At 39.7% G+C, this 27,935-nt stretch overlaps 2 protein-coding genes across 2 annotated transcripts in view; both read right to left on the bottom strand.

The window, feature by feature from the left end:
* The window catches only part of b3glcta (beta 3-glucosyltransferase a), a 63,485-nt gene extending 58,951 nt beyond the window's left edge, over nucleotides 1-4,534 (bottom strand). The window contains 1 exon segment of the mRNA XM_056440993.1: nucleotides 4,268-4,534. Coding sequence (XP_056296968.1) covers nucleotides 4,268-4,331 — 64 coding nt within the window. The 5' untranslated portion in view covers nucleotides 4,332-4,534.
* Nucleotides 4,535-6,826: 2,292 nt separating this feature from the next.
* wdr95 (WD40 repeat domain 95) lies at nucleotides 6,827-27,469 on the bottom strand. The gene is made up of 28 exons (XM_056441274.1): nucleotides 27,423-27,469; nucleotides 25,790-26,045; nucleotides 24,846-24,869; nucleotides 22,760-22,990; nucleotides 22,382-22,467; nucleotides 22,170-22,262; nucleotides 22,041-22,086; nucleotides 21,881-21,927; nucleotides 19,343-19,460; nucleotides 19,107-19,176; nucleotides 18,457-18,697; nucleotides 18,262-18,367; nucleotides 17,249-17,400; nucleotides 16,459-16,573; nucleotides 16,261-16,364; nucleotides 16,100-16,179; nucleotides 15,934-15,988; nucleotides 15,806-15,851; nucleotides 15,374-15,433; nucleotides 11,770-11,932; nucleotides 11,595-11,690; nucleotides 11,440-11,498; nucleotides 10,358-10,490; nucleotides 10,184-10,223; nucleotides 9,718-9,806; nucleotides 8,085-8,269; nucleotides 7,874-7,975; nucleotides 6,827-7,772 (listed from the first exon to the last, which is right to left on the bottom strand). The coding sequence occupies exons 1-27, from the start codon at nucleotides 27,467-27,469 to the stop codon at nucleotides 7,880-7,882; spliced, it is 2,838 nt and encodes a 945-aa protein (XP_056297249.1). The 3' UTR covers nucleotides 6,827-7,772; nucleotides 7,874-7,879.
* Between the last annotated feature and the right edge of the window lie 466 nt (nucleotides 27,470-27,935).

The following is a 27,935-nucleotide window of genomic DNA, read 5'->3' as shown; positions in this document are numbered from 1 at the left end:
TCCAAATGTTACTGTCAGTGACAAAATACATTTGTCATTTTTGTAGTTTTATAAAGGTCAGGCAAAGCGCCTATCCAAACGTCTGTGATTATAGGGAAAAGCAAAATAGTATTATGTCTTTAACTTTACCCAAGGGTAGATGATATGGATAAAATCCTGTATCACAGTATGTGTAATTTTATATATATATATATATGTATATTGTGAAAAGTTTTATGGGAAAAACATTGTTAAAATAACCAGATCATGGTTTTAGACTGATACAGGAAATACAATACATGTAAATTAAAGAACTTGATCACATTGTTGCAAATCCATTTCCAGAAAGCAGTCCTGCTAATAGTGGAGCTGTAAAAGCTAAGCTGATCAAATGATTAGTCGATTTATTGAAATCTATATGCAACAATGTTGATAATTGATGCAACAAAAGTTGCGGTTCCATTTGCTGCATCTAATGTCAAGATTTCCCACTGTGTCTTGTATGATAAGTAACTGAAGTTAAAACAATTCATTTGGAGACCTGACTCAGACCTCCATTTGTTCATTCCTTATTTCTATGGATGCCATCTCTAGCTGATCCACTTCAGCTGGCTCCCTTCAGTGTGTGGGATCATAGCAGCAGCTGAACCTTGAAGGCCTCTTGAATCACAGACCTCCTCGCCCTCTCGCAAACAGTGAGGATGCTCGTGTCTGTGATCTCAGCCCTTCAATCACTACCCACAACTCTTGACAGCCGGCGGTCAGAACACAGACAGTTTACACTCTCTCCTTACCCACAATCTCAATCCTTGTGGTCACTTCTGAGTGGAACTCCGAGACACTTGAAAAGCAAACAAAGCAATGCAGCAATGACTTCTGAGGTTGTTACTTCAGTGTTATATTTAGACCCAACCGTCATATGAAGATCTTTTCCCGCTGCAATGAATATGATATATGCAGTGTTTCATCACACTCGCATAAAAACAGCTTTAAAAATCACATCTACACTTTATGTTAAGCACTTTCTCCGCCCGAAACATTGCACATTCGTAGGTATCACCATGAACTATCACGTGCAGCAAGCAGAGAAGAGGAACTACAAGCGTGACAAAGTGTAGGCTAAACGTTGATGATGCAAACGAGAGAAGGAAATTGAGGGAGACTTCTTCAAGTTCATATGGCATGGCAATAAATAAATCCTGATTAAGTATGAAGATGATGCTGCTTCCAAAAGATAGAGGTATAGCCAGGGGTGCACATAACTTTTTCAGTGAGTTACTCAGGTGAGTACCGGGAGATGGTGTTTGGTACTCACTCCATATGTAGCGTCAGCTTTTGTGACGTCCACCTACGTGGGGGGGGGGGGTGCTAGCGAGAGTGTGCTCACTTGTGTGCGCGCATCTCGGCTGAACGATGCGTGCGCCGGCATCGGAGCTCTGCCGCGCGCGAGACGGAGAGCCGAGAAGTGTTAACGCGACACGTAGAGACAGAATGACATGCTGCTGTAGAGACGATCAATATCAGATCGGTCAGTACGCAAAGCCGCGAAGTAACACAAGTGGCATTACGCATTGTTGATTATTTTCGCCCATGCGTACCTGCGTACCAGTTATGTGCACCCCTAGGTATAGCATTCCTAAATGTTGTAGTGGCAGCGGGGGGTGTTTAGGCTCGGCTGCAGAGTGGGTGGAGCGGGGGTGTGGTTCAGGGAATGGTGTCTGATTGTCCTCAGTTTGAGGCTGATTGATAATCTGTGTGTGTGTGTATCTGTGCGTCTGTCTCCATAAAGTAGCAGTAGGGACTGAGCAGCGAGGTGGTGGAGAGCAGAGATGCAGTCTGCGGGAAAATAATAAAAGATATTGCCAAATGTCTCTAGTTGCTGATCCTTTGTTGCTTAGGGGGGGAAACCTACTGGTGACAGCCTGAAACCTGTTACTGTTGTATGTCATAATTGGGCCTGCTACAGTCTAATTATTCATGAAGGGGTTCACTGCTATCTTAAACATTTGAGGAATGTGCTCCCTTTGTACCAAGAGCCCACGCTCTATAGGGCAACTTCACCATTAGATAAATTACTTTCTATTAAACTCTGATGATACAAACAACAGGAACCCTGCAGGGATTAAAAGTGCTAATTTCGTTCAAGGCCGTGTATAATGACCTGATGTGCAGTGAAACGGTCACAATGACATGTTGCTTATCTTCCCCACTTTGTTAACACAGACACGAGGTAACTCAGGACAAGACCCTTCTTGGGCCTATCCACTATACAGGACACAACGGTTGTGTTAAGTAGTTTCATGACAACTTCCTGAGCTATAACAAACAAGGTGGTGGAATGATGGGAAAAGTGGGAACAAGTTATTTATAAAAAAAGGACAGATGTGGCGAATGTATCTGAGCCTCCCTTTTTTCTATGCAATAGATTTAAAGAAATGCAATATAGGACACAACAGAACAAAACTGACCCCAGCAGAAAGCCTCTGTGTGCTATGTGTCGTGTCAACTGGAATTTGTATGCAGTGCTTTTGGCACTGTTCTAAAATGGCTAAGTTGTGGTTATCTACAGAAGAGAAGTGGAGTTCAAAGCTGAAATGTTATCCGTGAAGATCCTGGACAGTTTTCATACATCATGCCATCTGAAGCCTTAGACTCTCACAGATCCGAGTTGATGAATTAACTTCTCCAAGCATGAGAATGCATGAGAATCAATTATATCCAAGAAGAAAAAAAATCATTTTGTAACACAATAGTATGAGGAAATGTTCAGAGTACTCTCCGTGGAGACAACATATAAGGAAATGAGAGCAGCTTCATAAATGCATGACAGCTGCTGATAAATCACTTATACATGATCCAAGTGGCTTAATTCAAAGAGGAAGGCACTAGAAAGCTCCAGAGGCCCTTCAACAATTCACTTTATGAATGATTTGTAAACAAATGGGGGTTAGGAACAGTGAGTGTAATGCGTACAGTATCTATGATTAATGTGTTTACCTTAAACCCCTCTCTTCCTCTATCTTTTCTGCCAAATGATGATGCAATATCTTTCCAAATATATATATATTTCAATAATGTTGTTATCATAATCTAACAATCTGTCAGAACCCAACTAATAATATCAGTATGACCAGAAGCAATTTCTTGCAGCATAAAGACACATTGGCACTGTAACCGATCTGTTTGTTGCCTTGAACGTGACATATTGTATTCCCTGTGTTATTTACCCAGGCACATTTTTTTGGCAGTACTAAAATATTTGCAGATCCTCGTGTATTTTGGCATTTTTGTTCTCCTTTCTTTTTTTCACAGTGACCATTTTCAGAGCCAGCAAGGCGGCCAGCATGCATCTCCCACAGTTCAGGAGGACATGCACATGGTGCCACAGGGCAAATGCACCATTGGGCACTGACTGGTCTCCCCACAGCTGCAGCCACACACTGCGTGCTGCACCCAATGGACATGACACAGATCCATGGGTCTGCTCTGAATGTGCATTGGCATACTGCAAGCGGAGATCTGTATTGTCTTTAATGACAGACATAGCACGCAATGCTCTACTTGAGTTGACATGTTTAGCCGTGAACTATTTTTCACATTTAACAATTAACTCCATGGAAGAAAATAAAGAAAATGCAATGTATTCACAATGTACCCGCAGCAAACGCAACTTTACACGAACATGCTCTGTCCTCTCACGCTGCTAAGGCTGTGGGTCATAGGATTTCTCCCTTCTATTGCACTAAAAAGAGGAAGAATCACTAAATTCCTGCTGCACATCCGGGGGCTGACGGAGAGAAATGGGACTTGGCAAAGCTTACAGTAGCTGAAGCCGGAGGGGCATTCATCCTCTGGCTTGACTCCCACGAGTGCACCGTCGGTGTGTCATCAAGAAGCTACTTTACGCCGCTTGCGGGCGGTTTTTTTACGGCAATGCCGCGCGACTCCAAATGAGACGACTTTCAGACATTTCCCCCCGCGAGTGACTCTCACGTAAACTCCGCAGTCAGAGAGGTCTGCGCGAGCCCACATGGCAAACCGGGGACGGGAACACAAGTCGTCTTTCAACTGCTCAGGAAGTTGAGGTTGAATCATGGCTCCGCACTTCTCAAACAGTTCTGGAGAGACACTCGCAGCTGGAAAGCAGCGCTCCGAACAACAAGCTTGAAGCTTCGGAAGCAGCACGCGCCCCGGTAACTGTTGAGGGTGGCGGCGCGGCCCCGTCCCCCGCAGCTGTGTGGTCCGAGGCCCCCTGACCTGCACATTAGAAAGTAAAGTGAGTACTTACACAGGGAGAGGAACACCAAGCAGCCGGCCACTTTGTGCCCGATGTGAGGGTTGTTCGAACGCATCCCGTGAAAGTCCTGTGAGAGGTGGAGGGAGCTCGCGGTGCATCGGCTTCCTGACAATGTCAAAATAAAACAACAACAGAGCTTTTGCTTCTCACAGTTTCACGGAAAACGGGGAGTGGGTTTGCGCTGCGCTGAGAGGCATCCCCATTTTCTGTGCGAGGCGCAGGCACGCGCTCTGCTGGCAGGATCCAAAAAAGCACGGGCTCACTGCTGCTGCCTTCAAGTGCTCTTGTAAAACTCCCGTTTCAAGTCTGCATTGATTACAATATACTGAGGTCAGGATTATCTTCATTAAAGAAGATGTATTTAATGTGCAGTGGTGTTGATTCGTATATATATATATATATATATATATATATATATGGTCCCTGCTTTTGGAAACCCTAAATGGGATGCGGCGATGGCTAATGTTAGACATACCTGTGATTGTACTGTGCTGACAAGTCAAAACGTTAAAGTGTCTGTTGTTAAAAAGGCCAGTCAGGGCTTGCAGTTTAGTTTAGAGTTTGACTACTTGCACCAGTATCATTCTTATGAGTACATACAAATTGGTTACATAATTTATTCCTGCATAATATTCAAAACAAGTAGAGGCATAATTCAGCACCATAATTAAATTATGTGTGCACATGAACTAGGCCTGAAATATGCATAGTTACTGAGTTACATGTCAAACATGTGTTCAATAAATGCATTAAATTACGTTAATGATGGCCACGTTGCTTTTAGGTGTTCCTGGGCTATTTAGCATGCAAGCCTTCTGGTACACCTGAGTTTAACTGAAACCATATTTAGTTACCCCTGTGCGTTTCCTGTTTCAGGAGTGTGCAAAGATGTTCTGCAAAGGCATGGAGATTGAGGATAAACATTCAGTTATGTCTCTTTCCTAGATCTGCTCAGTGATGAAATACAGCATTTGGAGGAAATTGGTTTTCTGAAGGCTGTAAAGAAGTTGAGACCTTAATAATCTGGTAGAAATGAGAGAAATGTCTCAGCACTGACCAAAGTCGTGGCTTGATTTCACTTTAAAATTACAGAAAAGGACCATTAATGCATGTGCATTATAATCAATTGGATTTCATTATAATCTATGATACAAATAAAACATTGTCTATTTGAATATATGTAATATATACTATATACATTATATAGAACATGTTCTGAGCCCCATACATGCCGAATCTTTTCAAACTGGCATTCCACTTTCACAGCTTTATAAATAGTTTTCTGTTGTAGAAAACGCCTTCCCGACATGCTGTGAAAGTGCATTTATTTAATAGCACTTTGACAGAACAGTCCAGATATGGGACTATGAACAAGTGTCTCCCACAGCGAGAAACTAGAAAATCAAGGCAGTGTCACTAAGAATGTTTTCTCATGTGACAGTAAATGTGGCAGTGATGTTTTTTTGATTTTACAGAAACACGGACCGATTTTCTGTTTCAGCACTTCAGGCAAAAGAAGAATAGTTTCCGCAGTACACTATCTCTGAAGCGGCTATACGTGCTTGTCAACAAAAGCCTTGTGTCTGTAGGTGCACATGTCCTTACAAATTATAATATGCAGAAAACTGTGTGATTGTCATTGTAATTACCAAGATATTATAGGTTTCAACATCACACTAAAACACATGGATTTGTGGACAGCGGTGACCTATAATTACAATATTTCCCTCCTGAAATATTTATATCCTCCACTTCCACCCTCCTGCTATAGGCGCTGGGCAACCTTGAATAATAACTAGCTTGAATCTGTGGGTAATTATGTTATAGAATTATTATTATATTTGCTGTAATTAAAAGAAATGTGGTGTGTATGACCTCCTCCAGCTAACTCTTGAAAATATTGTTTGTTAACATTCAATTGCACAGCCTCATACTTTAAGTTTAAAAAAAGGGGAAGATTTAGGTGTGAGTGTGTGAAAGATATGATAAATTGCAGGTTTTCTGTGGGTATTATTTCTATAAATAGTGTCCCAACTAAATCTGAATACCATAGTGACAATTTACTTGATGGACTATGCAAACACTGTACAATACTTCTAATTTCCTCATTTTGCTTGCATAAACACGTGTGTGTCTGCACTCACATGGCTCACGCTCAACCTACAATGCACAGCTAAAAGACTCACATGATGTAAAAGATGACTGCCACTACTACTTAGTATCCATACTGATTATTTATTATGATATTCTCTGTCCCTGTTGCACTGCAGACGAGCGGTGTTTAGCATGGCCAACTCCAGCTTCAGATCGATCTCTCACTTCTTGAAAAAGGAAAGCAGGTAGAAAACAACTGCAACATGGGCAATACATATATTGTCATGTTTTTATCATGCATAAACTGCAACATGACAAATTTGAAAGTATGCCGGCTTTTATTAATAATACAATTCATGCTGGGCAGTTTTTCAAGACCCTAGATAATGCCTTTAATGCAGTAGTACATCTTATCTCAAAGATCAAGAAATGTTTAAAAGAAAGGATGAAATATGAAAGGATGTAATATATAATTTATTTTTCCAGCATTTTTAGAATCAGGTTTGCACAACTGGCTCATTAACGTAAAAATCAATTGATCCCAGCCAGTAGTTCGGGAAAACACTTTTTCCAATCTGCAAGAACAGGTATTATTATGGCGGTAGAGGTAACTGAAACAAGATGTAAACACATGAATAGTATCACCTCTTTGGTGAAACATTTTCACAAACAATTCCATGTTTTTGTCCACCTGATGAATAAAAGTACAATATGCACTGACCTTTTTACTCTGTTTTGGTCCCCACCAACTCCTGAGGGAAATAAATCAGGCTTTTTGGGCTACTAAATGCTCTACAACGCAATGTTCACTTGCCGCTAGTTTTGTCTGTCTGAGGTTTGGTTGGGCGTGCAGTGGTTTTTCAGAGATTTCTCACTGAAAACATTCTCTGAATTGGTCTTCTTAAGGCATATTGAGAAATAAATATGCTCTTCCTCACAGTCTGAAGTCATAAAAGTCAAAGTTATTAGTGCTAGTCTAACAGTAATGGTTTTCAAACCCTTTTTTAAAATATGACTTTAACAAATGACTGTGACCTGGACATTTGTGACAGCCTGAAGTTAAGGTCAAGGCACTTTGTCTTTGACTTTTTGTGTTCTTCATTAACTTTCCACTTTGTTCATAGCTTCTTCATTTCGCAATCCATATCTTTTCACACATTAAGTTCATCCATTATTTTACTTCACATGAGTCATTGTAATAATTACCTAAAGCCCTCCTCACTATTTCCATTTTAAAAGAATGTTTGTATAATATTTAAGGATTCTGTTTCCAAACTGTGATCAATAGTTTTCAGTTGCTAGGTCAAGTCTTACGTCGATGTCCGTGGCTCCGCAGCATCAAAGCCTTTCAGAGACCAGTGGATCGATAGCTTTTTAGTGTTCCTGACAGTTTCATGACAGCCTGAAATACAAAAGAAGACGCGATCACCCTTAATATGAAGCTGTCATTGTGTAGACTTACATAGCATGCGTACAGTCGTCTTTGTAATGACAATAACTCACCCGGTCTTATGTTCCTCTGGGTACAATGTGATTTTTATCTCCCTCAATGTCTGCATCACTGATGGATGTTGGGGGAAGTCTCAGTTTACTGTGTGTCTCTGACTGCAATTATTCAGAGAAGCAGGCACAATTCAGCTCAGCGTTTGTTGGAGGGAGAAACACATAGTTCAAGCTTACACAGCGAAATCATTGTTAAATTAATGCAGCTCACCTGTGCTTCGCCTCTACGAGCCCCAGGCTTGTCAGGATGGATGGCAGCAGAAAGACGTGTGTTTGCATTCAGAATGTCCTGATCAGGCATACTCAGAGGGTCAATCAGGACCTCATAGGGGACCGCAGGATGTTTCCAAGAAGAAGAGATGTGGACGCCCCAGCTCTCAGACTGCCCAAAGGTCCCTGTCGACAAAGTTTTCCATTTCAGTGTTTTTCCAAACTGTGCGGCAGGGTGCTGAAGGGATGTGATGGCGTCAAAACTGTGGCTTTTTAAAATGTCATAACGTCTGAATCCTTTTGAAATAATTTGTGCTCTGCAGCGCCCTACTGTGCAGAACACTTCTTACAAAGCCACAGGACAGAAACAGTTCCTCTATTTCTAAAGTGTAAAAAAAATACATGCCAAATTATTCCTAATGACATTTCCTCGCAGGTAACTATTTCTTAAAAATAGTATTTCAAAATAGCAGGTTAGATGTTAATTTCATTTCCAATTTCCTGTCTTTTTTCTGTCAGTGGGAAAAGCTGAACGTCATGCTTGTTGACTTGTTGAAAAATAACCCTGATCATTAGAAATATCGTACAAATAATGTGATGCAACAATTTAAATGCATCTTCTTCTGCCCAGTTTTCTTGGAGAAGCTATGGATCCCGTGTCTCGGTCGGTGGATCACACTCTTCACGTGGCTGTTTAATAGCATTGAGAGAAACACAGCAGAGATTCATTGAGAGTTGTAGTGTGTTTGCGTCAAGACTGGACTATCAATGAGGTCGGTGGAGGAATAGTTTTACACTTTAGGAAATACGTTATGAGAGTCAGCTGATAAGATTAATACCACTCTGTGTAGGTTGGGCATTCAATATGACATAATTATGAAGCTACAGCTAACAACCAGTTAGCTTAACACAAACACTATCTCTAAAAATCCCCAGGTATACTGTGTGCCAATTGGTTCATGGTTATTATTTAAATGTATAGTACATTTGTTTTTTTACAATGTTATGTCCCCAATGTTGGACCTGAATCAAAATATAGTTTTAATATGTTTAGTTGTGAGGTTATTACTGTGTATGTTTAAACTAATTCATCAAAATATAACTGACACACTGTACACCTGGTGCCAGATAGCATTGTAGGGTTGGAGTACACCAGCTCTAGGCACAAACTAATTAAACTGCCTTGTAATTTGCTGTGTGCACAATACTTGGTGCAGTGGAGAGCAGGGTCGTCCTTCAATCAGAGGATCGGCGGTTCGATCCCCGGCTTCGCGAGCCACGTCGATTTGTCCTTGCGCAACACACTTAATCCCGATATAATAAATGGGTATAGATGGATGTGAATGGGTGAATGATGTCATGTAGTGTTAAAGCACAAAGCGGTTGGAAGAATAGAAAAGTGCTATACAATTACAGGTCCATCTACCATCTGACAGGGTACTTAAAGTTGACGGGGCACATACACAAGAGTGAGTGGAAGGCAAAAGGACCCAACAGCTAGTTTGCACCCCATTGGGTTAATCCAGCAAGTACCGTCAGATTGAAATGAACATTCCACTGCACCATGAGTAATGGTGTTTACATAGACATTAATAATGTCTCGTGGGGATTGACAGATGCAGAAGAACACCCACCTATGAATTCTCCATGTGCACTCCAAAGGCGCACTGTGTAGTCAATGGACGAGGTAAGCACCACTTGATCATTGTCAACAATCTGCAGACTGGAAAACAATAAAGAGACATGAGATGAAATGAGAGAAGGCATTTCTGGCAGAAGACCCTAAATCATCCACTCTGTTGGTTCAGCTCATGGCAGATGCAGCCCGGGCCGCTTCTCACCGATACTGATCGTCTGTTCAAGACCTTCCCACACACAGTTCCTTCTATACGTTGTTTGTCTACTGCAGCAGGAGGAAGCAGTGCAGCTCCTGCTGCCAGTGACACCCCAGACTGAGAATGACTGTACCCACGGGGACTATCAAGTTAATAAGCAGCTAAAAGTTAATGAAAAAAGGCAATGTCTAAATGCTGTTTGACACTTTAAGACACTTAAGAAAAGATCATTTTTTTGACCGAACATGTTGTGTATTTTACATACCCAGTAATTCTGCTGGTGTGGGCACGCCAGAAGTTTTCAGCTGAGTGAAAGTGAAAAATAGAAACAGCAACGCTCTTACAAATGTGATGTTGCAAGTTCTGATGGACAGTTTCTCTTCACATTTTAATTAGATGTGTTATCAAAGGCAATTGCAAGAAAAAAAATGCAGCTGACCTCTAGGTGACTTTTGCCCAAGGGCAAACTTGTCTATATTGTATACGTAGATGTAACCAATTCGGTCAGCAGCGTACAGCAACGTGTCTTTGTCCGCTTTAGCCAGTTTTGTAATCTTTTGTTGTAATCGAGACTACAACATTAAAATAAGAAAGAATACAATGGTTAGGATTACTTTTCAGTCATAGCACTGACATCCCATCTCTTCATGTCCATTATTTGGTGACTAACTTTTCTCGTCCCTGCAGATATACATTCGCCCAGATAAAAGTCCTCTTAAAATAATCTGATATATAATATCAAACCAAATGTGTCTTGCAACAATTTGAAGAGTGATTTTGTAAACTAATCATGAACAACACAAAAATGCCTTAATTGATAAGAGCAGTTGTCCAAGTGGGTTATGATAGCAACTTATTTTGTGTCTATTATAAAAGACTTTATGTTTAATCGCCTCAAAACACAATTTCTGCTTTCATAGGCACGTGTTTTCTTTTTTCTTTATGCCTCTATGTTCCTCCACCGTCCAATATATATCAGGTCACATTCCCGCTGCGGTTAGGCTACACAACCGGCTGAGCTCCCGGTAGGCCACTTCACAACCAAACTGAACTTGGTCACTCAGCAGTTTATCACTTTATCACTCTACCACTACCTGGTGCAACAACATGTGCAATATGCTGAAGTACTTTTTGTTTATATACTTTGTTTATATATATATATATACTTTTTATTCAGTCTGTACATATATTCTACTGTTTTTAATGCTTATTATATTCTACTGATGTTTTCTTTTTTAATGCTTATTATATTACTTGTTTCTATTTTATTATTCGTTTTATCAGTGAGCTATACTACTGTGATCCTGTAATTTCCCCACTGAGGGACTAATAAAGGAATATCTTATCTTATCTTATCTTATCTTATCTTATTATGCATCTGCAAGGAAGATATCTGCTGGTTGTTCAGAAAACTAAAACCAAGCATCGAAAACAGTGCACCACAAATTATCTTACTGAATAATCAGCAATTCTGAAGAATGAAGAAGAAAAAGAGAAATGCTGTTGAGTGTAATATCTTACAGCTTTGAAGCTGCCGACACATTTTGCTCCACTGAGTACGTTCCAGAGATTTACACAGCCTTTAAAAGCAAAGATGCACACAGTAATTAATGGTCTAATGTAAGGTTGCGAAATTCCATCATGCGCGGTAATGAGTGCATGTTCATAACACTGACCCATGGCTCCAGAAGATAGCAGTGCTATCGCCGAGAAAAGGTGCTGTAACTTGGAGTTCTTAATGAAAATGATGCTTGGAACACTTGTATCCAGCCCTGTGTTACAAGGAAAAGCATTAGATGAATGCAATGTTCTCATCACGTCAGAATTTTTATTGAATATATCCAAAATCACCTTCCACATTCTGGTTTTCAGCGAGCAAGGGACTGACAAACCGACACTGTATACGTCCTAAAACCACGTTCCACACTATAATCTCTCCATCATAGCTGCTGGTGGCTACGAGTGATGGGGGACACTGCGCCACACACAGGATGTCCTCCTTATGGCCATTTTTCTGAGGAAAGACACAGTTTGAGTGTCTTGAAATAACTGCAGGATTAAAAGTTCATAAATTCAGGCATTCCCATTGGTCTCTAACATTTGACAGATTCATCCCTTCAAAGATTATTTCTTACATTGGCAAGGAAAGTTGTTATTAAATTAAATAGAAAAAATATTCGGTAAAGAACCAAATATTTTTCAGTTCAGAGACATTTGAATGTATTTGAAGAATAACATACATTAAGTTAATTGAATATATATATTTTCTTTTACACAATATATGCTTAAGAAATATGTAAAACACTTAGTGAGTACTGTCAACTTATATACTTAATACTTCAATACTACAGAGTATTCTAAAAGATTTCTAAAAGATAAAGCCTGATTTGGAACTTATGGTCTTATGAAAAATAATTGTCCTTGGGAATGTTCCGGGCGGAAAAAAAGCTTATTTTCTTTCTTTCACATTACAGACTTAAGAGTGTGATTGTCGGAAATTCCCCTTCATACAAGCTTCATTTTGTTTCACGATGTCTGCCTGGTTAATTAACTCAGACGCTTGATGTCAAACCCCTCAGCGAGCCAACCAAACGTCACTGTAAGGTTCTGTTCTGTGTGTACTCTGTCTCTGTGTCTCCTCTGTCTCCTTGATTGTGTCATTCCCTGCACCTGCCCTCAGCCACTCTCGTCTCGTTAATGTCTCATGTCGTACACCTGTTCCCACCCTAAATATTGTGCCACTCTTTCCCTTGTCTTTTGCTGGATTGTTTGTTTTTTTCGTCGTCCTGTCTTGCGTACCTGATCCTGCCTGCCTGCCCTGAACCCCGATTCTCTGCCTGCCCCTTTTTGGACTTTGTTGTGTTTTTTGTTACCCTTTTGGCTTCAGTAAAGTGTTTTTTGTTCATCTACATTGAGTCCTCTCGATTCCTCTGCGTTTGAGCTCCTGTACCTCGCTACCTGTGGCTTTAGCCTTGGCAGTTACTCCTGCCACTGTCGTTCACATTGATACAGAGCAATTCATCTTCTGCTTTATGTGCTTCTTACTATCTTGCTCTGACCTCAATGGGAATATTTTGCTTGGAGTGATACTGCCAACAAGAAACTGTACAGAAATCAGAAAAAGCATGTGGCACATTTTTACTTATAGGGACTGACTAACTGTATATTATATTTTTAGGCCAAGCTAAATGGTTTGCTGAACTGGGCCATGAAATGCAGCACAACACTGACCATCTGGAGGAACAGAACAAGTCAGTGAACCCCAGGCTCAATGGAAAAGGGGAAAAGACCAATGTATGTAGACAACCCATTGATCTTCCTCTTGCAGGCCATTGATGAAAAACTATTTCAAAAGAAGTCACTGTAGATAGTCAAAAGGGTCCCTCTCTTACTGGCCTCTGTAATGGATTCTTTCGGCTCTGTTAATAATTCAACCAGCCGAGAACACAGATGTCAAACGGTTGAATTCTTCATCTAAAATTAAGAATTCAACCGTTTGACATCTGTTTTCAATTCTTTAAAATGAAGAATTCAGGTATCTATTATCCTGTCAACAACTCTCCCCCGGAAATCTTTTTTCCGGGATCATCGAGCCTCTCAAACCGCATGTCTGGTCCACTTCCTGAAGAGGAGCGGTCAATCCCAGTGTGAAGAGATGGACGCTTCACCAGCGCAGGAACGTCTAACCCCGTCAAAGTCAAAGACAAATTCTTGTGACGTCACTCGGACGGACAAGGACGAGATGGCTAGATACTTTACATGATTTAAGCCCTTATTAAACACAAGTGAACTGAACTATTTGACATCTGTGTTCTCGGCTTAGTTAATGAGCCTCTTTGGGGGTGAGTGTGACCATCAGCCATGATAAAAGAGATGGAAGGGGAATCAGCATCAACTTCTATTATGGCTCACAGCATGAGTGAGAATCAATGTATACTCCCACACAGCTCATAGAGAGAGAGTACTTTGCCCTATTGTCAATGGTAATCAGACCACTTTATCCAGGTAACATCAGACAAAGGAACTGGAATCAGTTTTGTGATATTTTGGGGGGACTGAATACACATCTTTGAGAGCATGATGCCTAATTATTGTAGTTGATGATTTTACCTGAGGTTAAAGTTGGATTTCAGTAGAATTAACGGTTATCAAATGTTTAGAATTGTAGAAATGTAAAACAAAATGAATTTAGTAAAATATTATGACAAATATTTGCTTGATTATGAACACTATTAAGGGGAACACTCATCTGCATTGTGATTTTTCTTGAGATACAATATTGCTTTTGGGATACATAATAACAACACAATTGTATCTACAAACACACACAGGGTATAAAATATTGAGGTAACCCTACAAGACGCTGGCAGTAGTGCATGGGGCATTTGGTGCACACCTTTAGTTCTGAACTGAGTCAGTGATAAAGGTATTCTTACATTTCAGTGAGAGCTCAGGCACTCAGCAGCCTGTCAAAAACGACCACGATACTGACAGATGAAAGCTTGGCTGCACTGGCACTGAGACACAAAGATAAGCTGTGTGGCGTGAGGACACATCACCAATGATGTGCTTGAGAGAACACTTTAATACTATATCATTCACTTTATCAATAAGTGGATGCAGAGGGGTGGCAAGAGACTAAAACATTTCGAAATATGTCATATAAGTTCTCAAAGCTGAGAGAAATGGAAATAAGGAATGAGGAAGAACCAAAGTGAGATGCAGGAGATGGGGTAACTTTCTGCATTAGAAAAGAGAAATCTGCAGGTGATGCTTCACATAGGGTAGAGATCAGGGAGGCTTTGAACTCTGTGCACTTTCCAGCCAGTCAGCTGAAAAGTGTGTGTGTGTGTGTGTGTGTAGGTGTGTGTGTGTGTGTGTGTGTGTGTGTGTGTGTGTGTGTGTGTGTGTGTGTGTGTGTGTGTGTGTGTGTGTGTGTGTGTGTGGCCAAGCAGCCCTACTACAGCATTTTAAGGGTAAAGTGGAGCTGTATCCTTTTTATATAGTACTGGCTATTTAAATATATATGCATTATATTTTATGTTTTTTATTTAAAATCATAATCTGATTTATTGTAACGATGGCTGTCAAATCAATGCAATGAAGAAAAACGTACAATAATAAAATTACATTAAATGTTAATACTCAAGTGAAGTACTTAAATACCTCAATGTTTTTCTTAAGCACATTATGACAGATTTTCTCAAATTGTTTTTATGAATAAATATAAACTGGAGCAAACTTGATGATTAGCTTGCATGCTTTTGGCACTTGCTTCATGTGTTTTTGATCAAGCATTCAGTTCACAACAAAAATACACAATTTGTTCTTTTGTCACTTTCAACAAAAGAAATGGAAGAGTAATGGATGGTCCATCCAATGTTTCTGTCATCTATTCTGCCGAAACATCTTTTCTAAATGTCATTGTCAAGACAATTTTCGTTTAATCACTCACCAGATCATCTTGCCACGAAGGCTGTGGCCTCTGGACATGATGAAGGTCCTCGGGTGTGTCCTGGCAAAATGCAGATGCACAGTCAGCAAACGGGGAATTTTAATCAAAACTTTGTTATATTGATATCATAAAAGTAACTGGGAGAACATCCAATTCGCACATAAAGATTCTTATTAACCAGAAAATAACGAGAAGTGTCATCCGCCATGCAACAAAACACGCTTGTTATGATGAAATTGAAAACAGGCAATACAAGTGGCATGATCTATCAGTCTTTGCTTTGTTTCCTGCTATTTCAGAATCGTGATGTCAATGTAAACAAATGCAAATTGATGCAATACGATGGAGAGATGAAAGAATTGGAAAGATAATTGGACTGGGATTTCTGAAACACAACTGACAAATAATATCTAGAATTCATGTGTTACTCACTGGGTAAATGTCTATCTTCCGGTCCCGGCCGACAGACATCACATAGCTTCAAACGTAAAATCACACAAGCTCAACATGGATTACAATTCATATGAGCCACACGTGCCAAATATCACATCAATACTCACAAATTCCTCTGGACTTGCAAAAAGATGCAGTCGCACACTTCGTGACATTCACCCTCTACAAGAAAGGTTGGAGGGGATTTTTCACAATAACGGGATACTATTGTATTTCTGTTTCTCTTTCTTGCTTTTTTGGTCTGAAGTAGTATTGAAAATGTACAGTACTTACCCTTCTTTAGTGTCTTCAGGCACTGGCCATTGTTGAAGTTCCAGATCTTTAAACAACCATCTCTTCCCCCTGTTATGAGTCTGCAAACACAAGAACATGTTGTGGGATGAAGTGTTTTTATGACAAATGAAACATCTCACAAGCTGCTTTGTGTGCTGTACCTCCTCCCTTTGGGGTCAAAGTTCAAGCATGTAGTGGCAGACAGATCACTGGTGCCACCAAACTCAAAGACCTGACGCCCCGTGTCAAAATCCCAGACTTTTACCTAAATCAAGTACCACTTTGAGTTAATTTCACAGATAATATATTTCAAATAAATATGATCATGTTAAAAACAGACCTGATTAACTTTGATGTACTGATTTACTTACAGATCCCTCAGTGCAGCTGACGACTTGACGGAACTCCTCACTGTAGCCGCAGCACATTACGGTCTCATCGTGAGAAACAGTCCGCCGGCTGTGAAGACGTGGCCTTACAGAGGCAAAAGATAACAGAATGAACTAGAACGGGCACTCGGTAGAGCGCATACCTTCGCATATCACAAGATTGGGCATTGAATTATGAACATTTTGGCATTAGTTGCATGCCAATTAGATATAAATTGACCGTGCTATGGTAAAAATAAGATTTTGACCTTTTCATGACCTTGACCTTTGACCCGATCGATCCCAAAATCTAATCAAATGGTCCCCGGATAATAACCAATCATCCCACCAAATTTCATGCGATTCAAGAAGATGTTGACCTCTTTCATGACCTTGACCTTTGACCCGATCGATCCCAAAATCTAATCAAATGGTTCCCGGATAATAACCAATTATCCCACCAGATTTCATGCAATTCGGTTTAATACTTTTTGACTTATGCGAATAACACGCACGCACGCTTACAAATACACGGCGATCAAAACATTACCTTCCGCATTCTCAATGCGAAGGTAATATAAGGAGGATGAACATTAAGGTGCTACAGTCATTGCTGAAGAAAAAAAAAATCTTAAAATGAAAATGAGATGTTTAATCCTTCAAAAACATCAGCTATCTTATTTCATAGATTTCTACAAATTATCATCCTTACAAGCGTTAACATATTTTCATAATTTATTGTTTTATATGATGAACAAAGCACAAAGGCATGACAGCCAACCTTATCTTCAGGGAGAGCACAGCCATACAGTCTGCCGCAATGTAAAAGCTTTTCATAGCAGAGGAGTACGAGCATGCAGACATGTCGCCGTGAATCCCGCTGGCGCTGGGGTCTGCTGTAAACAGGCAATATTGATCTTCAATATCCCAGATCTGAAATGGGAAAAGGTGAACAGCGATGGAAGAACAATTCATATAAACAAAGTAAAAGCAATACTACACAACATAGGGCCAGCATTTCAAATGTCCATTTAAGTAGTACAGAAGAACGAGCAATACTTTGCTCTCTAAATTATCAAAATACTATATGATATACTTATCAAGCAGAATGGCTCCTGTAAGTGTTATATCATACTGCAGGATCGTTATTATTAATGTACTCAAGCAGCACTTAAACATTAAGATGCAGCTAATGTACACATTGGTTTGCTGCTGTATAGTTTAGTCTGTTTCATAAACTGATTATACGTTTGACTGTACAACCTTAATCTTAAAAGTATCAAAATAAATGTAACTAAAATGGCACTCGGTAGAGCGCATACCTTCGCATATCACAAGATTGGGCATTGAATTATGAACATTTTGGCATTAGTTGCATGCCAATTGGATAAAAATTGACCGTAAAAAGAAGATGTTGACCTTTTCATGACCTTGACCTTTGACCCGATTGATCCCAAAATCTAATCAAATGGTCCCCGGATAATAACCAATCATCCCACCAAATTTAATGCGATTCGGTTTAATACTTTTTGTGTTATGCGAGTAACACGCATACAAATAAATAAATAAATACACGGCGATCAAAACATTACCTTCCGCATTTTCAATGCGAAGGTAATTAAGTAAAAAGTACAATATTCTCCCTCTAAATTAAAGTTGAAGTACAGTACTATTAAATGTAATTGGCTACTTTCCACCACTGCTGATGAAATGTCCAAAGTGATTAATGCAAATACACGAGTGAAGCTGTATTCCTTTGGATCATCAGACCGTAAAACACAACAACAAAATTACTTTCACTGTGTTGTCTCTGGAGACGGAGAAGATCTGACTGTCCTCTGACGAGATGTGCAGGTAGACGATGGGAGCAGAGTGGCCTTTCAAAATACTGGTTGGTTTCCTAACAACAAAGACATAACCCAGAGGAGGTGGCTGTTTAATTTAATGTTCATTTTCTCAAAGAAATACCTCTGAATTCTGTCTCCTCACCCAGAGAAATGTGGGTTCCACATTCGTACGAGTCTGTCCATGCCTCCAGTGACCAGCAAGCTGTGCTTCTGACACAGGTCAAAGGTCTTGACACCTTTGTAGATGTTGAACACTGTCTGGTCACATGACGCCCGGAGCTGTGGAATCCAGCTCAGTTGGACCTTCTTGGTTTTACCTTCATAGCAGGCCTCTCTGATCTCACTCAACTGCTGCTCAACGTCTGTTAAAGGCAGCACACAGCCTCGAGAAGACAAATAAGATTGTATTACAAGGCCCACGTGTGAGCACAGATCAAATATGCTTTCTGGGTCAAGGGGAGGCCATTGTCGGAACAAATGAGCAAGCTGGCAAGTGGACATAGCCGACCACGCACACACGACACACACACACATCCTGGCATTGATTGGTGAATTGGAGAGAGACGAGTCATCATCATGAGTCATCCCTCACTTACACTCTCCTCCCAGGCGGCTTCATGTTCAACACCAAGTTTAATGGCTGCACTCCATATAGTGAAAGGACTTGATACTTTATATCATCAGCCTTTGTCATTTCCTATCTGGTCACAATTATGAACGTCTCGGATTTTTGGGTATTGTCCTGATGCTGTTGAACATATTATAAACAAAAGCCCCAAAAAGGAGAGTTACCTATAACGAGGGAAGAAGACTCTTCATTCGATGAGGAGACGACAGCTTGAAAACCATGAAAATATTTTGCCTAAAGTTAGAGAGAAGAGTTAGTTGCTCAGTCTATTTCAGGGTTATCTGCTCATAATGCAGGTAACATGTATTGTTACACAGCTTGTGCAGATATTGGAAATGGTCAGTGAGCTGAACTCCTTCATCAGGGATGTGTACACACAGATGGAAAGGAGACATGTTACCTGTGTCACCCAGTCGTGATGAACCTTCCATCTGACAAATGTCACATTGGGAGATAGCACTGCATTGTCGATCGCTATGTTGGGCATATTTTCAATCTTTGGTAATTTATTCCATAATCTATCAAAGAAAAGTTAAATTGAAAGATACAAGCAGGCCTGAAACAGGTCACATATTTCAAAGACACTGCCTCACGCACATATCATGCATATTATTTATTTGATTGTCGGCAAAGAGATAGGAAACAAAGTTATAATTCTCCGCTACTTTTTTAACCCTTGTGTTGCCTTAGGGTCATTTTGACCCGAATCAATATCAGAATCAGAATCAGAATCAGAATCAGTTTTATTGCCAGGAATGTTTACACAAACGAGGAATTTTTTTACACCCTCCCCCCGCTTTAGGATTAATTTGACCCCATTCAATGTTTAATGTCGGTGTTCTTTCGGTAGTCAACAAACAAACATAAAGTGCCTCACACTTAAACTTGGAAAACAATATTAATTCTAATAATTTTCTGGAGGTTTTAATTGCTGGCGTCAAATTGAACCCAAAGGGTAAAATATGTTAGTAAATATAAAGGTAACAGGAGGGTGAAACATTGAATCGGGTCAAAATGACCCAAAGGCGGGGGGAGGGTGTAATATTGATTTGGGTCAAAATGACCCTAAGGCAACACAAGGGTTAAAGTTTCAAAATATATATATTTTTTTCCTCAACTATAAATCTGAATCAGATTTTTCATATTATTCATATTACTGATATGGAAACCAGATATTTTAGTCCTTTTTGTGATTGAAGATGAAACATATTTCCTCATACTGCCCTTCCTATCCGTGATATGATAATGAATATTTCAGATGTTTGTGAAATAATGAAGAGATTACTATACGATAATGAAAATATGAAAAATTGCATTCTGTTAGAAGAACCAGGACATTTGATTTGAATCATAAATGAGAATGAAAATTTAAAGAAATAGACCATGGCCCTTTTCAAAATTACAGTCTTGACTGTTTCTTTTTACTTGCAGTATTGGTAACTACACATCCAATTAAAAGTAGAGTAGGTAAAACCATGCCATGGCTTCAATTGGTCACTTCATTCAACAGAGAGTCTCACATGTGTTTCTTATCAGCACAAATTATTCTGCTCAGGAAAACACCCAAACAACAGCTGCAAAAGTATCTGGAAACTCACAAGAAAAAAATAGTTTTTTATTGACATTTATTTTAACCTGTCAAGAATATGATCTGAGAGGAAAACAAGAAAGTGCACATCTAATTGGCAGTTGACGTGTCCTTAGCTATATTTATTTTGTTCACCCTGCTACACAGGAAAAGAGTCTAATCACTTTGAGTATGTGGCAGAATGTTCCAGGTAGTCTATACTGTATACATATTCTAGTAATACCTTCATAATGTGGTTACCACACATTAGCATGGTGTCCTTTACTGTTTGAATAATACTGAATAACAGTCTGTATGAAGATTAACCAAAATGTTTTTAATTGAACCTATCATAAACAAGATCAACTCCAATGACATCAATCATCATATGTGCAAGAGATGCACCGATACTGATATAGGATATTGGTCTGATTCTGACTCAAATAGCTGGATCGTGCATCAGTGGCAATGGGCTGATCTGGTACTGGATACCAATATTTAAAAAATAATAATCTGGCACATTTATATCTATGTATTTAGTTTTACAAAGTTAGGCGAGTAATGTCTAAGTCAAGCTTGATCTTGCCTTTCACATTAAAGAACTAGAATGGGCACTCGGTAGAGCGCATACCTTTGCATATCACAAGATTGGGCATTGAATTATGAACATTTTGGCATTAGTTGCATGCCAATTGGACAAAAATGTATCGTGCTATGGTAAAAAAAATAATGTTGACCTTTCCATGACCTTGACCTTTGACCCGATTGATCCCAAAATCTAATCAAATGGTCCCCGGATAATAACCAATCATCCCACCAAATGTCATGCCATTCAAGAAGATTTGACCTGTTCATGACCTTTGACCTTGACCTTTGACCCAATTGATCCCAAAATATAATCAACTGGTCCCCGGATAATAACCAATCATCCCACCAAATTCCATGCGATTCGGTTCAATACTTTTTGAGTTCTGCGAATAACACACATACAAATAAATAAATAAATAAATAAATACACGGCGATCAAAACATAACCTTTCCGCATTTTCAATGCGAAGGTAATAATCCCATTCACTTCCACACAGTGGTGCATACAACATAACACTGATATCTGATCGGCACTTGGCATCAGCAGATACACAAAGCCCAGTTATCGATATCCGTATCAGGGCTGAAAAAGTTGGATCCATGCATCCCTAATATATGCATGTGTGACCTGCCTAGAATGGCCTTGTACATTAAAATGTACCAGCGCTGCATCCTGCGCATGACAAGTGAAGACCATTCAGCCAGCGTGTACAATGTCTCTCGACAACGTTAAAGGAAAGAAGATTGAATGTGTGTAGTGAGTCTTTAGAAAAGCACAATTACCTGAGGGTATCTCCAACAGAGGATATTAAAATGATATTCACACATCCCTGAAACACAAAACAGCAAAATGGACCTCTGCCAGTATTTCAGTAATCAAAGTGATAGATAATTCACATTTTTTGGTTTTAGAATGGGATCAGGTTTTAACAAAAGGACCTACGTCTGTGTCTCCATACAGGATACAACATGTATCAGCGCCAGTGTAGCTATGAAGCAACAAAAAACAAAACATGATGGTGACCTATTGCGACATTTGGAAGAAATGTTAACGTGCAGTTTTGTTGCTCACCTATAGTCTAATGTCAAAGGCACTGTGTCTAGTGCATTGATCTGGCAATAAGGCTCCAGGGTGGAAAGCTCATAGAGTTGGATCTCTCTGTCCCTGCAGGGTAACAAAGACACGCACAATAAACAAAGCTAAAATAGTCTGGAACCTGCAGTTAGAGTAGTATGCATACTCAATAAATAATGTGTCCTTTAAGTCATTGCATTTAAACTTACCCTGTTCCGATCATCAGCTTGTTGAACTCTGTCATCAGAGTAAAATCACTCGCCCACTTTGACTTCCTGTTTGCAGGTCCTTCACTCTGTATGAAATTAAGAAAATGACATGTTAAAAAAAAAGTTGTGTTGGTTCTACGACTGTAACATAAACTACAAAATGGCATCGCGCCCATCTTAAGCTTTTCACAACTACTGTTTGAAGTCACGCTTCAAAAAGAGTGCCTCTAGTTGGCCAACACACCTACGTCATCCCCCGCATTATTGGTGTCGAAACACGATTGAAAAATCATTGTTGTTGACAATATCAAACGATGGGATGACACCAGACATATCCCTAAAGTGTTCAGATAAATGTAAAAAAAAGTTGAAACATACAAAGATATGTTTGGTCTTGAGTGGTTTGGGTTCAGGGCTCCAGCAGCAAACCACCCCGTCCTCTCGCACCGATACGATGGTGCCATCACGGGTGGAGTGGATGTTGACGATGGGGATGCCGTGACACAACGCCTTCGTGGTGGCCGGCAGGGTGAACGCCACCTGCTTTCTGCGTCTTGCAGTGTCCTGCTTGGCCTTGTGTCTCTGCAGCATGTGTGTGCAGAACTCCCCCTGGATCACATAAGCTGGTGTTAGGGTCAAGCTGTCTCGCCCGCATGCTGATGGTTATTACATTGTTGTCATGATTGACACACAAACCTCACTTAACCCTCCTGTTACCTTAGGGTCAATTTGACCCCATTCAATGTTTAATGTCGGTGTTCTTTCGGGTCAATTTGACCCCAGGCTGTTTTTCACTGTCAAACATATAAGAAATATCAAATTTTTTATATATTTAAATGGCTATTTAGGTAGTCAACAAACAAACAAAAAGTACCTCACACTTAAACTTGGAAAACAATATTAATTCTAATAATTTTCTGGAGGTTTTAATTGCTGGGGTCAAATTGACCCCAAGGGTAAAATAAGGTAACAGGAGGGTTAAACATTGAATGGGGTCAAATTGACCCTAAGGTAACAGGAGGGTTAAAGTCACAATTATTTGTTGTTGATTTGTGATAGATAAACATTGTACCTCTTCACTAAATAGAGAACGGTTCTTCTCGACTGTCTTTTCTACTTTACATTACATTTAGCAATCTTGTTACATTGTTACACCGTAGACACAGCTTCAGGAAGAAATTCAGGGTTAAGTGTCTTGCTCAACACATCGACTAGGGCAGGGATTGAATCGCCAACCCCCTGATTAAAAAACAGACCTGCTAACCACTGACCCACAGTCATATTTAATATTCCATTGAAGTGAGGCGGACGTGTCTCCCCCATTGCCAGGAGTAATTACACTCATGTTTCTGAATACAATTGTAAAATTTGTTTTTTGGCTCTTAGACTAAAAAATAAATCCATGCTCCAGTGTTACACCAGAAATATCTTCTAATCACTTCTTTAAAATGAACAAACCAGGACAACAGCCTGTCTCAATTAACTATTTTCCAGCTGAAGAAAATAACACTGACATGATTATTAAGTCAATAGTCAATAGCAACTTATTACTCCGGAATCAATACACTTTGTACCTTGTGTTATTGAACAGTGAACTAGACATTAGAAAAGCTGATATCCTCTTGTGTTCAGCTGTTACTGTTACACTTGCTCCTGTAATCCAAACTGAATTACAGTCACTAAAATAACCCTGTCACATTTCATAGTTGCCTAACTTTTATTGCAAATGCCTGGATTTTTAATGCATGAGAAGTATCATAAATGAGGCAACTCTCCAAAATAATAACGCGGCATGCACCATAAGAAACAAATATAAATAATCATCATCTCACCCATGAAATCCTTCCTTGGCTGGAATAATCAATTTTCTTAAATAACCCTTGAATTTGCTCATTGCTCTGTGAAATTCAATGCACAACATTATAAAGAACAGAGAGACATATTGTGAATTAATTAGGTATTGTACTTGCAAAGGCTTGTCTTCAATTTTGAAGATGTGAGACAAAGAGAACACAGAAATGAGAGAATCTGAGAGAGAGAGTAAGATATAAAGAGAAATGTCACACTTTCTTACTGTCTTAGGCAAACCCAGACACTTCTTCACTATATGTCCAAAATTATTTGCATCAATGGACGTCAAGCCGCCCATTTCTAATTCCTTTACAAGAGAAAATCCAGTCAAAACTCAGAGAAATGAATCACCAGACTGACAGTGTGTATTTAAAATATGCAGTTTATACAGTACCTCAAATGCTAGTTTCAATTCCTGGAGGTTGCCAAGTGATATTGTCTCATCAATCTTATTGGAGAGGAAACATGGTCAAATTGTATGACAAAATGGGCCAATTAATGATGAAGGTTCATTAGGAATGTTCCGAGGAAAAAGCACAACGCACAATCATTCCAGGAATAGAATTAATTGGCAAACATACGCCTTCCTCTCTTTTTTCTTCAATTCACTCACCAGACAGTTCATGAAGTCTGAGTGCTAGAGAGGAGATATTAACACAGTGTAATTATCATCAACTCACGTGATTAGGGCTCTACTTCTGAATATAAATGACTGCCCGTAAAGGCCACCACAAGCCATCACCGGCTCTGAGATGCTTGCACAAGGCCAGATGACAGGCCCTGTGTTAATGGTCTCTCTTCAATTAATGGCCTCTATTCAATTTGCAACGGGTCCTTGATCCATGACACACTTTCATATCTCTTTAATAAATAACGGGGATAAAAAGTCTAATTCCTCAAGGATGTAACTAAAGTGGAGGTTTCCCCGCCGTATCTCCTGAATTGCAGAGATAATTGTTTTTATCCGTCAGCGTGATGCAAGTGCTGAAAGTGTTCACACAACCTCAACTGCTTTCCATTCCGGCTGTATAACTTTGAGCTCCTGAGCCTATTCCGTCTAATCTGTCACGGCGCATTGCTCATTACATTAAGCAAGAGAGTATGACTGACAACTGCAACTTCTACATCAGTTCATCACTCCTGTCAGCTTGAAAGCTTGAACTTGAATCTGCTTGGCTCCTTTTAAGTCGTTGGCTCGGCAACTATGTTTGTTTCACTTTGGCCTGAAACATGGCCGTCCCTGGCTCCGGGACAGATTATGCTGTCAATCAGCTTGGTTTAAAAGGGCCCTTTTGGCACTACCTTACATGCATTCTCATGCTCGCCTTGTTGAGTGAGATATGCTTCTGCTAAGGTTGAGTTTCAGCACGCCAGAAAGAGTCTGTAAACGGTGATACTATAGTGACACCTTGAGGCTCTACGCAGAAGGTTTAACAAAGTAGTTAGATAATGCCATCTATCATGGCACTGAAATAATATCGATTTTCTTTTCAGATGCTCATTGAGCCCATTTACGAATCTAATTTCACTTTGATTGAGATGTTTTGAGAACGGTACCTCGGGGCTGCATAGTCTGCGAGTTGAGTCAATGCTGTGGTGTTGTCGTCTCATGAGTCCAGCCTCATCTCCCAGTGTGACCGAGTGTCTTCGGCCCTTCTGTCTCAGCAGCTCTCTGACCAACCATTCAGGCTGCTCTGGTCGTTCCTCGCTGACACCCCTTTGTCTTGGTGCTGAGAAGCTATCCTCGACTGTCTCACCCCAAAAACCTGGTCCTGTCGCCCTGCTCCCTGTACTCCCCAACTCAGAGAGGATGCTGGAGGATTTGAGATATAGTTTTGAGTAAATGCATGCACTATATGGTACATTGCTTCAGTGTAGAAATATTGCTCTGAAACTCATTACACTCAAAGAAATGACTCATTGGATGAACTCAATTAAATTGTTGGCAGGTTTTCCATCCAATAATTATATGCAACTCCAACTCAAATTTAGCACATCAGTGCAATAAAATGTAATTCAGTTAGTCCAACTCATTTGTATCAAATACATCTGAAATAAAATAACGATATTCATTAAATTAAATTAATTTGTGTTTGTCCAACTCAAAATATAAACTAACTAACTAACAAAATATGCAAACTCCACACAGAAGGAACACCCCGACTGGGAATTGAACCCACGACCCTCTGGCTGCGAGGCAACAGTGCTAGCCACAGCACCACCGTGCAGCTCTGAAAGTGTGTTCACCTCATGCAAACAAGATTTTCAGCTGGCGCATGCGCAAAGGGTAGTCCCCAATGAAACACATTTATTTTGAGTTGATATGCACACCATCTAACCTAAATAAATCTAATAAATGAAAGTATTCATACATTTTGTGTTACACCGATTAAATATAAATATCTATTTTTGTAATTGATTTATTTAAATGTTTCAAACAATATTTAAATGTGTCAGCTCGAAGAAGGGCTTGAATCGTTTTTGTGAGTGTAACCTAAATAAATCTAATAAATGAAAGTATTCCTACATTTTGTGTTACACCCATTCAATATAAATATCTTCGTTTTGTAATTGATTTATTTAAATGTATCAAACAATATTTAAATGTGTCACCTCTAAGAAGGCCTTGAATCGTTTTTTTGAGTGTAGAAGCATTTCAGAAGGTAATTGTTGTATCTTTACTTGATTTGTACTTAAGTGCAGGTGCTCATACTCCTAAAACTATTTAATAGTATGGAAAGTGATCGTAGGTGCCAGGTGAGCAGACTGTGTGCATTACAATGTAACTGCTCAGTGCTGACATAGAGGGCAACTCAAGCACCATGACAACAGCAAACATTTTCTGAACATGACAAGGCCTCAGCTTTTGGTCCCATTAACCCTTACTCAGACATTACAACTCTTCATATTAAGATCTGATTTGTACTAAATAGGAACAAAAGCCAACAAAGATATGTGATTTTCAAAGGCGGTCAGGAGAGAAACAGCAGAGCAGATTACCTGATCACATGTTGGGTTTCTAATCTTCCTGAAGCAGAAGAAGAGCGGACCTTTTTCCCCAATGGCATCCTTGTTAAAGGGTGTATCTTGAAGATGGACGTAATGTAAAAAGCAGACTATAGCGTGCTGCACATTTCCTCAGTCAGACCTCCAAACAGATGTTAACCAGACAGATCTCACACTAGTCTACCTGACACTCACTCTAACATTACACCTGAGCAGAGCAGGTGGCCCCATGGTAACCAAGACACCAAGAGTGTCAACTGAGACTGCAAAAGTAAAGACGAGAACCTACACTTCCAGCCTTGATACATCAACACACTAAGTATATTTTGTTTGGTTTTCACTGTAATCATTCAGCTGCCCTTATTAATGCTGACACATTTTTACATTTTCATTGCAACTACCATGGGAGTGAATAAATGAAGACAAAAAAATAATATTCCTTTTGGAAAGATTTGTAAACAGTGTTTCACAATGCAAAACAGAAGAATCAAAAAATGCTTGTGATATTCTGTGGAGGAAGAACACATGCAACACGTTTATATTCTGTCTTGTTATCGAGCTGCAAACAGGCATAACATCAGATAGCAGATTACGGGAGCGATGAAACATCAAACTCTTTTTCCCCCTCCTCGATTGCTTTGGCACCATTTTTTAAAATGGGCTTGTTTTATCAAGACACTACACACAATTCATGCAG

This window comes from Pseudoliparis swirei, chromosome 20 (assembly GCF_029220125.1).
Source record: "Pseudoliparis swirei isolate HS2019 ecotype Mariana Trench chromosome 20, NWPU_hadal_v1, whole genome shotgun sequence".
Classification (NCBI taxonomy): Eukaryota; Metazoa; Chordata; class Actinopteri; order Perciformes; family Liparidae; genus Pseudoliparis; species Pseudoliparis swirei.
Note: the sequence above shows the minus strand (reverse complement) of the source record. Positions and strands in the feature narration are given on the sequence as shown.

Excerpts from the sequence above, each read along its gene's own strand:
- wdr95 (XM_056441274.1), bottom strand. The coding sequence starts at position 27,469 with ATGGGGCCACCTGCTCTGCTCAGGTGTAATGTTAGAGTGAGTGTCAG. Across the intron at positions 22,087-22,169 it reads CCTTTGACATTAGACTATAG|CTACACTGGCGCTGATACAT; the intron begins GTGAGCAACAAA and ends GTTGCTTCATAG. Across the intron at positions 19,461-21,880 it reads TCTGTTGGAGATACCCTCAG|ATTATGGAATAAATTACCAA; the intron begins GTAATTGTGCTT and ends TTTCTTTGATAG.